This window comes from Alligator mississippiensis, chromosome 2 (assembly GCF_030867095.1).
Source record: "Alligator mississippiensis isolate rAllMis1 chromosome 2, rAllMis1, whole genome shotgun sequence".
Classification (NCBI taxonomy): Eukaryota; Metazoa; Chordata; order Crocodylia; family Alligatoridae; genus Alligator; species Alligator mississippiensis.
The window spans coordinates 99,420,606-99,435,197 of NC_081825.1; the positions used below are offsets into that span (position 1 = coordinate 99,420,606).

At 37.5% G+C, this 14,592-nt stretch overlaps 1 protein-coding gene across 2 annotated transcripts in view; it reads right to left on the reverse strand.

Annotated features, from left to right (window-relative positions):
• ARHGAP10 (Rho GTPase activating protein 10) overlaps positions 1–14,592 on the reverse strand; it is a 219,185-nt gene that overhangs the window by 75,909 nt on the left and 128,684 nt on the right. For both annotated transcript variants that reach the window (XM_014593705.3, XM_014593702.3), the window contains exons 14-18: positions 14,042–14,116; positions 8,218–8,305; positions 6,149–6,207; positions 2,408–2,513; positions 1,608–1,767 (exon numbers count right to left, since the gene is read on the reverse strand). In XM_014593705.3, coding sequence (XP_014449191.1) covers positions 1,608–1,767; positions 2,408–2,513; positions 6,149–6,207; positions 8,218–8,305; positions 14,042–14,116 — 488 coding nt within the window. The remainder of the gene's footprint in view (positions 1–1,607; positions 1,768–2,407; positions 2,514–6,148; positions 6,208–8,217; positions 8,306–14,041; positions 14,117–14,592) is intronic.

Below are 14,592 nucleotides of genomic sequence, written 5' to 3' on the forward strand. Positions count from 1 at the left end.
ATACTGCCAACTTCTTGTTGGGAGCCAGGGAAAGAAAAAGTAATTTTTAAAGGAAGCGTGCTTAGTCTGTCCACAACTGCTGCAACGCTCCCACATCTATTTGGCTATAATATTTGGAGTTCACCTACCTGTTATACCCAAGCTCCCTGACAGTTTGGACAGCAGCCATCTGTAAGTGGCAGAAAAAGGTCAGTGGAATAGGCAAACCCTTGGCAAGATGGGTAACTGTAGAAACTGAAGACCTTTTAGGCAAAAATACAAATTTTAACCTATTGGATCTGAAAAGAGGCATAAAAACTGAACTGTGGAAGCTGATGCAATATCACTTTGATGTACTTTCCATACTGCTCTTCTACAGTTTCTTCAAGAACAAGAAAAAAAAAACTATAACTAATGTTTCAAATATGAAATTGCTGTCCTGCTTTTAAGTAAAAATAAGCAGCTGAACTGGCCTAGTACTCAGCATGGAAAACTGTACGGTGGTTTCGGAACTAAGCAGAAACTCAACTGCCCACCCAGGGCTCCAGATTTCACTTACAATTGCCAATAGGTTGGACTTTATTCCCCCCCACCCCCCCTTCTTAATATCCAGAATCTAAGCTTTCCTTTAAAAAAAAAAAAATCTCCTCCTTTCTCCCACCAAGTAACATGAACTGAGGCTGATGCTTTCACTTGCAGAACGTAAAACCAAGTGTTCTGAAAGGTACAAACTTTTACCCATTCAGCTCTTTGCCCGCTATCTCAGATCTGCAATTGTAACAATACTGACATTAAAAGTAACAACTTTCACTATTTGAAGAGTGTGAGAGGAGAGGGCAAGATCATTTGCTTGAGTTCTGCCTGATCTAGTATGACAGCTTGTGTTGTCAAAACAAGCTAATGGCTTTCGGAGCTTTTGCTTTTCTTCTTTTCTCCCAATCATTACAATCTAAAAAGAACAAAACACATAAGAGCCCAACAGAGTCAAGCAAGGCCCCCTGGTGTGTTTAAACTACAATGATGTAGTGCAGCATCAGCAATTTCCATTGTAACTATTGTGATGCTTGGGATCAAAGACTTGAAAATTAAATTCACAGCCAAACTTTTAAAGAAATATTCTTAGTGCTTAGCTTTCACCCAGTACTTTTACCTGTAAAGTTCATAGTACATTATGATATTTTATTGTATGAGTTCTGGGGGGGAACAAAAGGGGAAAAAGATTAAGTGCTTTGACTGAGATGTCACAAAATTAGTGTCAAATGTGAAAAAAGAAAGCAGGTTTTTTCCCATCCAGTCTCATATTGTGTCCACTGGATCGAAAGACCCCGTTTACCTTGCATAAAAAACCTTTTTTGCACAGCTAGCACTAAGGTATGGATAAACTGAATAACTGTACATCTAAATTAATGAATGTGCCTGTTGATATGTCAGTTTAAATATACACAAAAGGTAGCTAAGCACAGGCATATGCACATATGCAAAATGTAAGAATGAACACAATTCCATAAAATGCAAGAGTTAATTCATGCTACACTTGTATGCTTACTTGTACACTTGTATTTACATTTGCATGTTTACAAATAAAATCTAAATATTGAATATACACACACACACGCACACAGTCTTACCTTCTCATGGTTTTCTATAAGGATTTCCACCACAATATTCTGAAACTTTAGGTCCATGATGGCTGCCACGGTTTCTTCCTGAGGCCTCATTAAGGTTGGTCCAAATACCACTCCTAAATTTGCTACAGTCATTAGATTCTTCTTGGCGTGATTTGAAACACTTTTCAAAAAGATTTGAAGTTAAAAACAGGAATTAGGTTATGAAAAGTTTCCATTACTCCTAGAAAATGCAGTATACTTTACAAATGTAAACACTACATTTCCTTAGCCCATGTTTTAGAAGTTTATTTTGTGCAAAGGTTCTTCATATAAAAGCATAATGAATTCTGGAAAATAGGAAAAGCCATTTTCCATCAGTATTTTATGAAACAAAAGCTGTCGCTTATTGAACTTATACATGCACAATGCTTTTAGCCTTGGACTTGGGTGTGAAACCAACCTAAATTTGCTAACAGTTCTCCACTATTCTCTTTGCCAGAATTTACAAAGAGAAAGTATAGTGTTCCTTTTCTCACTTCAATCAAACATTCAATTGCTGGCAATGTCACTAAGTAAATGCTTATATGGCTTCATTAAGAGATTAGATTTCTGCCCTCTTCTCCAAAACACACACAGTGAGAATCAAACTTCTCGTCTGCTTTTGCAGGTTTGTTCTTGGTATTGTACATGACAGTGTCATGACCTGCCTTGGCTCCAACTACAATTAATTTGGTCCACAGTAGATCTCTCAAAGTGATGGGAGAGGGGCCATATTGGGGGAACTTCTCTGAAAAGTAATAAAATGAACTTGGGGTGCTTACTTTGCTAAGTGTTTCACCAAAATGTCAAGCATCTCTTTGTTTTTCTCTGGAAGTTTATGAACCAAGAAGTGTATGGCACTCACTCGGGACTCCGGACTGCCACTTTCTATATGAAAACAACAGGAATAAGCAACTTCATCTGAAAATTAGAAACAAAGGTCTTTTCCCCCATCCCAACAACAAAAGCTTCCTAGGATAGCTTGCTTCAGCACTAAACACCTCTTAATACAGCAAAACTGAACATATGTGCTTTGTTTTCAAGTAATCCTGCTTGTTGCTTATCTGTAAAATGACTGTCAATCCACCTGCAAAAGGAAGCTTTTCTCTGCTCATCTATATTTAGAAACTGGCAGATGTAGTTATTCTTCTGCTGTACTCATCTGCTTAGAAACATACTGCAAGGTAAGAAATAGTGTTGCTGGTAAAGCCTCTCATTGTAAAAGCCAGGTGTGAAAGAAGACTTCCTTATCCTTTTAGCATCATTTATTAATTATCATCATAATTTACATCCAGTTTTGTAAGTGCTAGACAACTGGTGACATTGCATCTAAACACCCTGCATCAGCAACTGCACAGGATAACATTCAAGGGGGACTAACAGGCTCCAAAGTGATAACACTTAAAAAGAAAAAAAAAAATAATCCTAGTCAGATTGCACTGCTGAGTTAGATTATCAACATAAAGGATTCTTGGCATCAGCTATGTCCTTTACTGGGTGTAGTTAGTTAGTAAATCTGAGTGTAATGGATTCCTTGAGGATAGCCAGGGGAAGAAATCATTTTGGCTACTTAGGCTTATATATTAAATAGATGAGAGCAGGGTTCTAAAAAGCTGAGAAGTAAATCAGCTTCTTTCTATTTTTCCTAACTTGATAAAACAGAACAATCAAGTTTAAAGAATGACTAGCCGTAAAATGCCTGTAAGACCTCCCTTTGTGTCAGAAAGTACCGAAGGTAAGAAACAATACAGAAAAGCATGAGGAGCCATAGGAAATAATATGAAACAGGAAGTTCTGACACTATCATCATTGTCAAACACTAGCTGTGATAGAACTAGGGTTACCATATTTCCAGTTCCAAAAAAGAGGACATCTGTTGCATGCCCTGGAGAGGTGGGGGTAGAGGTGGGGAGGGGGAGGTATACAATTGTGAGTGCCCTGGCCCTACCCATTCTGTTGACCCTCAATCCCAAGGCACAGCTCCTCCCAACCCTGCTGCTACAACTCACTCCAGACCCGGAGACCCCTGGCCTTGCTGGAGCCCCTCATTCCAAATCCACAGTCCCCTGCCCCCCTGGGCCATGCTGGAGTCCCTCACTCCAGACCCGCAGCCCTGTCCCATACTCCTGACAGTCCCCCGCCCCACCCTTCCAAGCCAAAGCCCCTTGGCTCCCCTATCTCCCAGCTGCCCCACCCATGCAACCCTTATTCCCCACAGTGGGCTGCTGCCTACAACCCAGCCCTCTCTACAAGTTGCAGTCCCCATGGTGATCAGATGCTGCTGCAAGAGAAATAAATGTAAAAAGGCATGTGCTAGGATCCTTGGGACCTCTCCTCTGCCACCAGGCAGCCCTGCAGCTCCCTGCTGCCCCTGAAAGGCCTGGGCCCCCTTCTCCGCCTCTCCTCTCCTGCCCTGCTGCAGCCCCAGCACCTGGTCAGCTTCTCCCAGTGCCAACAGGCACCCGCTCCCTCACACAGCTGAGCTGACCAAAATCCTGGACATCTGATCCTATTTAAAACAAAAAAATGACCAGATGGAGATCAGAGGACCCAAAAAGAGGACAAGTCCAGGAAAACCAAGACATATGGTAACCCTAGATAGAACTGCTTTTATACTAAATACTTATTTATTAGATGGTTCCTTTTCTAGGTTTAAAAATATGTTTGTAGAGAACATGCTTAGTCATAATTCACCAGGGAAAAAATGTTACCAGAAGACAAATCAAAATTCAGGGGCAATCCTAATAAGCCTATCAAAATTCAGGGGCACCAGATTGTAACGCCAGGGAAAGAAATCTTGCCAAGATTTTGTACAATCCTGACTCTAGTGTAGTGTTATTATTGAATCATAAAAAATTAGGGTTGGAAGGGACCTTAGGAGGTCATCTAGTCCAACCCCCATCAACTGAACTGTATGTAACAGTCAAAGACTGACTACATAGTTACAATCAGTATTGTTAGCGTTTAAAATTACAGATGCAAACCACTTTTACTAAACACCCTCAAAATATTCCTTACACTCTGCTTTTCTACTCAGGATTACAAAGACAATTTGAAAACCTGTTTTTTAAAACTTTAATAGCCAAAGTCCATTGGGTGAGTTTCTCCCCTTTATTTTTCAAATTCATCCCTTCAACTAAACTGTTAGCATATTTGGATCTAGGACCTGGACCCTTGTTTCCCTAAAACTCTTCAGCTTTTTCATGTGCATTACTGAAATGGAGGAAGAGAAAATACATGCCAAAACTACTGTCATATTGTTATGACCTATGAGTAAAATAAATTAATTGAATCCAATCTTACATGTCTGTGTAAATACATATTATCTAGGTAAGTATCTTGAATGTTACAAATTGGCCTCAGTGATATTTTATGGCTGTTTCACAAGACCTGTATCAACTGAGTTAGGAATATTTCCTTTTTAATGTTATGACTTCTGAGCTTTACAAGAGATCTAATTTTATCAATGACCACAAATAAGCAAGCAGACAGACAAACGGTCTTGTTTTGTAACTCTCAAGACAGTAAAAGCTTTATTTTTCTCTAAGTGTTAAAGCACTCTAGTAAAGAAGAGAAACCTGAATTCTGCTATTTGATGCCAGTTATAATAGCAGGCCAACAAGATAAAATAATTGTCCTCAAAATTTACTTTAATTTTTCTTCCCATTAATTGTCAGAAGTGCCACAAGCTAGAAAGCAGATCAGTTACATATTTGTTTGATATTTTGCCAAAACCTTTTTCTTCTTTACAATTTCTGCTCAAAGAATTCTATTTACATTAGCTATCATACAGCTGAAGTATAACTGCTGCTGTACCTTCTCTTTAACTGCAACAGTTTAATTTGGTCTGTATGTTCCCTTTTTCTAGTGATACATGAGAAAACTTCAGCTGGCTTTAATACAGAACTCACAGGGAGATGGCACTAAAAACAAGAGTCAGGAGTCATCACTTTTATGATCCAGGGGCTTGTATGGTTTTTCTTTAGCATAGTGTTCTACTAAACTTATTTTTTTTAAAAGTGATTAGATGGATTGTGACTAGAGGATATGAAAATTTAACCAACCTGAACTACTGTAGGGCGTTCTACTGTGCTGTATAGAAAATGTTCACTATGATATAACCAGTCAAACAGGAAGAAAAACAACTCCAATTCAAACTTATAATTTCATATAAAAATAAATACACAGTGAAAGGTACTAAGTCAAAGCCAACTTTGTCCAACTGAAATTATCAATATGCTGTGCATTTAAGATTTCTGTACTTTTAAAAAAATTACTCCATGTGTTGAACCAAATTATGGCACCTATGGTATATTTATATATGATTTCATACAATAGTCTTACTTCCATGTAAAAAAAATCCCAGTTATCTTTTATACCTATTTCTTTCTTACTTAGTTGAAATAAGCATTTGTCCCTGAAACTGCATTTGCAGCATCTGTTCCTGAACCACAATAGTGCTATCATAAAAAAAAGCAAACAAAAAAAACATCGTTCTATTTGAACTCGAGTCAAATATTTACTGGCAGGAACGATGAACTCTCCATGCAACTCGTAAGTCATTAGGGGCTCTGGAAGGCTTCTGTAAGACAAAAATGACATGCAATCACCAAATACAGTAAGTTCACATAGGTTCATTCCTATTTGTATTTCTGCTGAGCAGGAAAGCCCTTCAAAAATACTGATGTGTTACCTTTCCACTGGGAACAGCCCTTTTTAGGGTCAACTCACAAACTGCAATGATTTGCAGCACACATGGAAATGGTGCGACATTAAGCTCACAATCTAGGGAAAACAAGACTAAACAAACTTTAAATTCCATCAGATGAAGTGAACCTTCTAATACAAAATAAATGCCTTCCACAGATCTTGAAATTAAGAAATCATAGGGATGCTGTATACCTCATCCCTTTTTTATTTTCTTTTAAAACTGTAAAAATAAGGAAGTGTGACAGAACTGATTTGTAAAAAACCCCGCCCCCCACCTCAAGTGGGTTTATCCACTTAACGTGCTTCTTCTTTGTTCCTGGGATATTCAAAAACCAGGATCATGATTTTCTTTAATGTTCTTATACACAAGACTCACAGCTTTCTTGTGAATTTATGTAACTATAGAGTGATCACAAACAGTTATTTGCAATTCTTTTATATTTTCTCCACTGGTTAATCGTGACTGGTCAGATAAATGGCAACACTGATATGGAACCTGAGGTACTTAAACTTTAGGTTATTTTGGGGACTAGACTTTGCAAGATGCACCACTGGAAAAGTTAGGCCCCTTGCAAAGATCAGGCTAAATACTCAGAATTACTAGTAAAAATTTTAGCCCTCAAGAAAAAACCTTTATTACATAAAAATAATCACAGAACAATATAGGAAACAGATTAAACCTCCCTCATTTCCTGGGCTGACTTTCTGAGGTTTTTAAATTATTGTAATACATAAAATGATTTTATACTTTGGACAGGCAATTTTAATCTTACGCATGTGAACAATTATTTTTCCTCCTATCTATCTATATCAGTGGTTCTCAACTTTTTTGTACCAGGACCCATTTGTAAACATTGATGGCCAGTCCTGATCCAGTGCCCCTTTTCAAGCCACTGCCCCCAGGCCCCAGCCCCCAGTGTAAGGGGGGGGAGGGGGGGCAAGCAGCCTCTTGGAGGCTGGAACTCTGACAGCTTGCAAGGGAAAAGCCACAGTTTCCCATGTTTTTCTCCTTTAAAGGAGAATCCATTTTTAAAGTCTATTTGCGACTCTTTCATATATTCTTGCGACCCATTTTGGGTTGAGAAACACTGATCTATATGTTATACTTAAAATCTTAAGATTAATACTCCAGAGTTCCCACATATTTTCAGATACCTATGCTGGCAGTAGCTGAAACCTTATTTTCACTAACTTACGTTTTTAAAAGAGCAATTTACTTTTTCCACATGCACTCATTTAGTTTTAAGTTAAAAAAAAAATCCATGCTGTGCTAATATGAAACCATAACGGGCTAACAAAAAGTTGTATGCTGTGAATTACAAAAAACATAAAACTTAATACAAAGTCAGATTGGTTACAGAACTGATCCAACACTCTTAAAACTATATCCACCCCGCCCCCTGATTCTATCTGGGAAACAAAAGAGAAAAAATGACAATATATAAACGTTGGCCAAATTCTTCAAGTTTCAAAATGCTAACAATTTCAGATTTCTGCATTTTAAAAATATTTTCATTCATTTCTCCCCCTTGGGGTTTACCAAAATAAAAAAGTAAAGTAAAGGGTTTGCAAACAATCTAACCTGATTTTAAATAGCAACTTTTGTAAGAATGACCAACTCTGAAGAGGGAAGCCAAACATTTAGGCATCTATCACACCTAAACATTAAGTTGTGTCACTAATCTTAACACACTCTTCATGAAATTATGAAGCTTTTCCTCCTAAGGCATAAAAAAACCAGTGCCTTAAATACATATGTGGGATTGACATGCAGTGTGGACTTTTGTCTAAACAACAGTAAAAGCAAATAATCAAAACAGTAACACAGCTCCAGGCTACACCAATTAGAGTTCAATTATGAATAGTTAACAAATAAGCTTGCCTCAAGTACTGCTTCATAGCACTAGTAATCGTCTTCACTTCCCACTCGACAGAATTTTCCAAATCAACTTCATTGCAGGTTTTTGCATCTGCAAAGTGATCAAAGGGGGGAGAAAAAAAATCTAAATCTGCACATATATTAAAGCTGGTATTAATCTAAGTCATGGGACAGCATATGTATGTTTGAAGTCAGACAACAATAATACAATATTGAAAAGATGCAATCAAGTGCAAGACCCAACACAGGTACAAATCAAATTTAAAGTAGATTATTCAGAAATATGTTGTCTTTATTATTAAACTAGAAGTTGAATTCAGCATCAGAGGTATACCCCAATCTTATATTTTTGTGCACTGTTCAAACTATTTCACTGACCATTCTTTCCTCAACTGTATGGTACTGCTCCAAGTTATTTATGGACATTGGTATTTCCAGGCTCTCCTATTTAGAAAAGCCAAGATGCCTTCTTAAGGAGAGAATTGCAAAGAGACATAAATCACAAAATCAATGGGGGGGAGAGGGGAAAGGGAAATCTTAATAAGTGACAGTTTTGGGGAGAGCAGGGGAAGCAGCGATATTTTATTTTTTTCCCCTCGTTACATTAAATTGAAGTATGCTGAGAAAAAATTTCAGATACTTTTAAATAGATTTGTTTTAAGGATCTAATTTGATCCTTGGTGCTTTAGTGCAAAAACATTGAGCATCTACTACGTGATGCTGCTTGCTGCCATTAGGAAATGATGGAAGTGAAAAAGCATAAGGTAAGAGTTTTCTGTTGGTAAACAGTCCCTACAATTTAAGTCAGATGTATGTCTCTTGAATGTTTTTTTTACAGTGTTCCAGCAGAAAGACAAAGGCTTTTGCTTTTTGACAATTTTGTCATTCCACACAATATCCGTGATCTTTTTTATGTTTAGTTATTACCAAGCTAATAAAATAGGGTTGATGAAATTGAGCTCTCATGAAGACTTATGACCAAGTTGGGCAGATCCAGGATTGCAGTAAAGGAGATGCGGCCACATCCCCTTCGGCAGTGGGGGTGGGCACAAGAAGTGAAGAGACACATAGCCAAAGGTGACGTGGCTACAGTCCCTTGCTGTGATCCCGAGGGTGCCACTGAGCTGTTGGCAGCTCCTGGTGGGAAGTCTACATATGATCTCTGAGCTCACCAGTGCAGGGTCTGCCCAGATCCTGCTTTCAAGCAACTCCAGGACTTGCTGGTCATCTTTCCACCCTCCCATTAATTGAGCAGCCAGGAAAGGAGGAAATGGGATGAGAAGCAGAAGCATGGACCTATGGAGCTGCGTTGCTACCAGCTGCTTCTCCCTCCCTCCCACTGTTGTGCTGAATTCAGAGGGGGATGGAAGAAGAGAGGGGAAGAGCAAAGAGAAGCAGATACTCCAGGCAGAGCCCAAACCAAGTAGTGGCAAGCTCATAGTGCTCCCAGAGCTCACTGTGCATACAGCACACAGTCAAAGGCGGGGGGGGGGGGGGGGGGGGGGGGGGGGGACATGAAAGGGACCACCTGGATCCCCTGGATCTACCTTTGATGCCTGTGAATATAAAAAGAAGCAAGACAACATACTGCCACTTCCCAGCAATTTTAAAATTTAAAATCAAGTCTCAGAGCTTTAGAACAGGAAGTGATGGCTATTTCACAGCCAAAACATCACACGTACATAGCCAAATTACCCGAGATGTCTTGTGACTTTAAGCACTTTCAGCATCTTTTGATTACAGAAGCTGACAGAAACATGAAGTAAAATACAACGATAGTAATTGACACTGATTACATTTTGATCAGTTTGTACAAATCAGAACTCATTTGTTACTGTGCTCGTCAGACAAACGACAGATACATGTGAAAAATCAAATTAGGCACCCTGATTAAAGGTGCAGTCCTTTCTAACTGGGACTAAATAATTCTGTTCTAAAAGCTGTGCCAACCAATTATTTCTGTAACTGAATATTCCCTCTCATTACATGAATCATTTAAATCTCATTTTAAAATACAAGTCAGATAACGTTTTCTATCAATTTGCTATGAGCCAAACACCATCCAAAAACCTGAAGTCTGTCTAAATGAAATCTTTCCTTTTCTTTTTTTTTTTTTTTAAATGTGCTATATTCCTCTGTTCTCTGAGATCACATTCTTTCCACTGAGAAGGAAACCTTTCTGCTAACTTCATGGAATAAAAAGAAGCTGTCACATCAGAAACTAATAACTCTATAGAGACTTTGTTAGCAATCCACTATTAAATCTTCACTGTTTTCAAATAACTCCTCAATCATCATTGATTCTCCTTTGCAATCAGAAGATGCACTTGGTTCAGTGCAATTTGTTAGTGACATATTTGGAATTCAGACTTAAACATTTTTCAGAAAACCCTGCTTAATTAAAAGATATCGTTCGTCTTGCAAGAAAATGCTGGGAAAGGATTTAATTACTAACCCCTGCCGCACTGGAACCTTTTAAGAATACCCTCCTATTAAGTCTAGCTCAAAAAATACACAACATGAATGAGAATGAGATTTAAGGCATTTTTTCTTGATGTTCACTCTGACTGCTGCCTTATCAGTCATATTTGGCTGTTACCACTCTACTTTTTCTGAATATTTAAGGACACACTTGGCAAAAGGGCCTCAACAGCATTTCTAAACTGGTACCAGCACTTGTGCACAAACCACTATTTGTCAATGCAACAACTACATTTTCATGCAAGAACAGCATGTGCAGATGCAAATATTTACATATGCACAAATAACTTGTCAGCAAACCATTTTTGAAAATCCAAAGTCTTCCCCTAATATTTCTGGCATGATGGGAATAGGGGTTATAAAACCAGCATGTCTCACTAGGTGCTAGGTTATAAGAAGCAGGTTTGTTTCTGTTTTAGAGTTTAAAAAAAGACTATTGAGCAAGTTTAAATGGATTATATCATATATAAAAAAAAGGGCAAAACAAAGAATTCAGTGTTGAAGCCCTGACTGTTGTTTACATTAAAAGGTAGATGTTCTCCAAAATTATTTTCTATGAAATGCAACACTTTTCATTTTTTACGGTTATCAGTGTCAGAAGCTGAATGGGAAGCCACCGTTAGAATATTCAAGCCGTTAATACCCCCCTCATCATGAAGCAATCATTTCATGAAAACTGGCCTATATTTTACATACAACAAACATAACAGCACATTGTTTATTTTGCTGATCATATGAAAAGTAAGTGGCCCCTAGAGCATATTTGAGCGTTCTAGAGGCTGATAGTGTGTTCTGAATAGCTTATGATACCTTTGAAGTTGTGATTATTGTTCTTTAGAATAAATTAAGGAATTAAATTCATATACATTTCAGGGGAAAGGGAGAGAGTTGTTTACAAAGTATTTTTGTTATCCAAATTTAAAATGAGATGATGTTTAGAAGTCAGGTCACCACAGCACCGTGCAAGTTATAGGCAAATTCAAATTATAAGTTAATTATGAACTTTTCCCACTTCTACATAATGGTATGAACTTTTGCTTTAACCTAATTTTATAATGGGTCAGGCCCAATTACACAAATTTTCACTTGGACAGATGGGAGGCTTTGTGTGCCTAACATATTGTAGAAGCAGGACCATAATTTGGGTCTTTCTATCAACATGCTCTCCTCACCTCTCCCTCTGATTCCAGAATATTTTTCAAAGAGAGACAAGAGCTATATGCAAGCTCTTTGACTAACATTTGGAAGTTTAACTCATTCTCTTTGCACTCCAGACCACTCAAATTTGGTAGCTCATGGTAATTAAAAAGTAGCTCAAGCTCACTTCAGAATCTTATTAAAGAAATAATATAAAAGTTTTAGATTAATCCAATTTCAGTTTTGTTACTTTTAGCAAAACTAGAAAGAGCTTTTTATCTCAAAGGATATATAAGACGCTTTATTACTCAATCAGATATTTTGTATTCTTCCATAATGCTGAATAAAAAAGAAATTCTTCTCAATTCTTACATGAGAATAGAGTCAAAATGTACATATACCTTCTGGCTGTACTGTAACTATTTTCTATTCAGTGTTTCTCTGTCTTGATACCAGTGTAATCTTCTGATTCCAAACGATTATGTGAAACTTGGAAATGAGCAAAAAAAAGTGTTTCTAATTTTAAAATTAAGTAAAAGCAGATGCTGGAATCCCCATTAAACTCTTCCAGCTGCTACTGAACCACTGGCAACCTGAATCTATTTCATTTGGATACCACTAATGGTAAAGAGGAAAATATGACAGCCAAAACTGCACACCCAAGCTAAATGAGCGAACAGAAAAAACAAAAGATAGCCAATGACAGCAAATGCATTCTAATAAGGTTCTTTGACCAATGACAGATAATCCTTCCTGTGGTTAATGGCTAAAATGGGATATTGATTATTAAGTCTTCAATTCCTAAGCAGATAACCAGTCATCAGAATCAGTTGCATGCCAGTTATTTATTGTTAATGTTATTATTAATTTTGGTTTATCTTTCTTAACATTGTCTTGCTACAATGCTTTATGAAGCAGACAGGTTTATGCGCATTGACTGACTACCTCAGCATACTGTTAATATTGATTAAAGTAAGATATCATATAAATTAATATTTAGCAAGGTCATTATGACGGATTGATATGACATACAGGTCCTCAAGCCTGATGTCGTATCACTCCTGAAGAGACAGCCTGTAAAAAAAGTCTTACAGGTGGCACTGAATTGACAGCAGTATATAATATAAAAGCGCTTTGTCATTCACATAATGTCTGGGGTAATGAAATGAATTCACTTTCTGGTTTCCTCTAGTCTGCAGTGCCAAAGAACACTGTGTTATCAGCACAGATGGAGCATGCATGGTTCTGGAGAAGAGCCTGGTGCAAACTGCAAACAAGCTTCTCTGCATACCAATGAATCCCTGAGAATCAGACCCTTGCTGTCAAGTGACAGGTTTGCAAGCTCTATAAAAACGAACTAATCCCAGTGGTCTTGTCTGACTGCATGCACTTCCAGTGCTCAAGACAAGAATTTGTAAATGTTGCACATCATGCAGTCATGGCTACTGCTTTGATGAGAGATTCTAAGCTGGTGAAAGATTCCTACCAGGTGCCAATACTTTTCTAGGGGGCAGTAGAGTGGCAAAAGATGTAGCTAAACAAGCATCAGGTTCCCCAGAAGGAAATATATATTACACACACACAACCTTCCCGAACTTGTGTAACTTAAACTGCTTGAGGCATGTTTACACTAGTAAAACTGCATTTGTACTAGAGTTTATATTCATATTTGTGAATACATATTATACAGACACACAGAGTCAGGTGTGATTTTTACACACACACACACACACACACACACACACACACACTATACATGTCTATAAATCAAATCAAACCCTAACAACTGTGCTAGCATAAAAATAGAATGTAGACCATACTTAAGTTGCTTAAAGGAAAACTAGGAACAGGAAGATATAGTAAGAAGAGTCTCTTATCCCTAACTTGTATAGACATTTTCTTCAAAAGCCAGATTCTTTTAACCATCTGACACCACACCCATGATTTGTTCCAGTATATTCTTTTGGCTGTTTCCTTGGTTTACACTAACAGCTAAGTCTTTATACATTCCTTATCCGGGTGGTCACAGTGAGTGCTGAATGGGACATTTATCCATGAGTAGGGCTAACTCACTTTTCCCGAAATGAAGAATATGCAAAATACATATTACATCAGATATTAACAGTGAATTATTAACATTAAAATTAGAATAGCCATGAATATAAATCACAATATAGTAAAAAAAAATATTATAAAATAAGAGGCGTACCCATCAACAAATTCAGAAGTCTCTGGACCTTAGAACTCACCCCTACAACTCTGTACAATCCTTGGTCATTAATACCTATTAGGAAAGGAAAAAAAATAAATGAAGGTCAGCTACAGCATTAAGGTATATAGGAAAATAAATTAAAGCTTTAAAATCTTTCCCCGGCTATCCTCAAAGTCCTTTTTTAGCCAAGATTACAAAAAAAGGATTTGTTGAAGGCCAAAAACAGTTACCTGTTATCTGTTTGCTGACCATCCATGTGTTAAAGATAAACAAATCTTAAGTTACATTTTGGTCAACAGAATTACCCTATTAGGACATTTCTGACAGACATTTTTTTTCCCTGTTTGCCTATAAGTAACTAAGGACAAAGAAGGTTTTTTAAAAGATAACTGTTTGCTCTCATTTACTTAAGAAGAAATCATCCAGTATAAGCATTTCCTTATTCACATTCTGACAGAAACAGACCCAGCAAATGATAAATTGTCATTTCTTACTTTAGTTAAATTTTACCCTTTCCACGATGAATGAAAAGATTTGGGGGGAAAAGA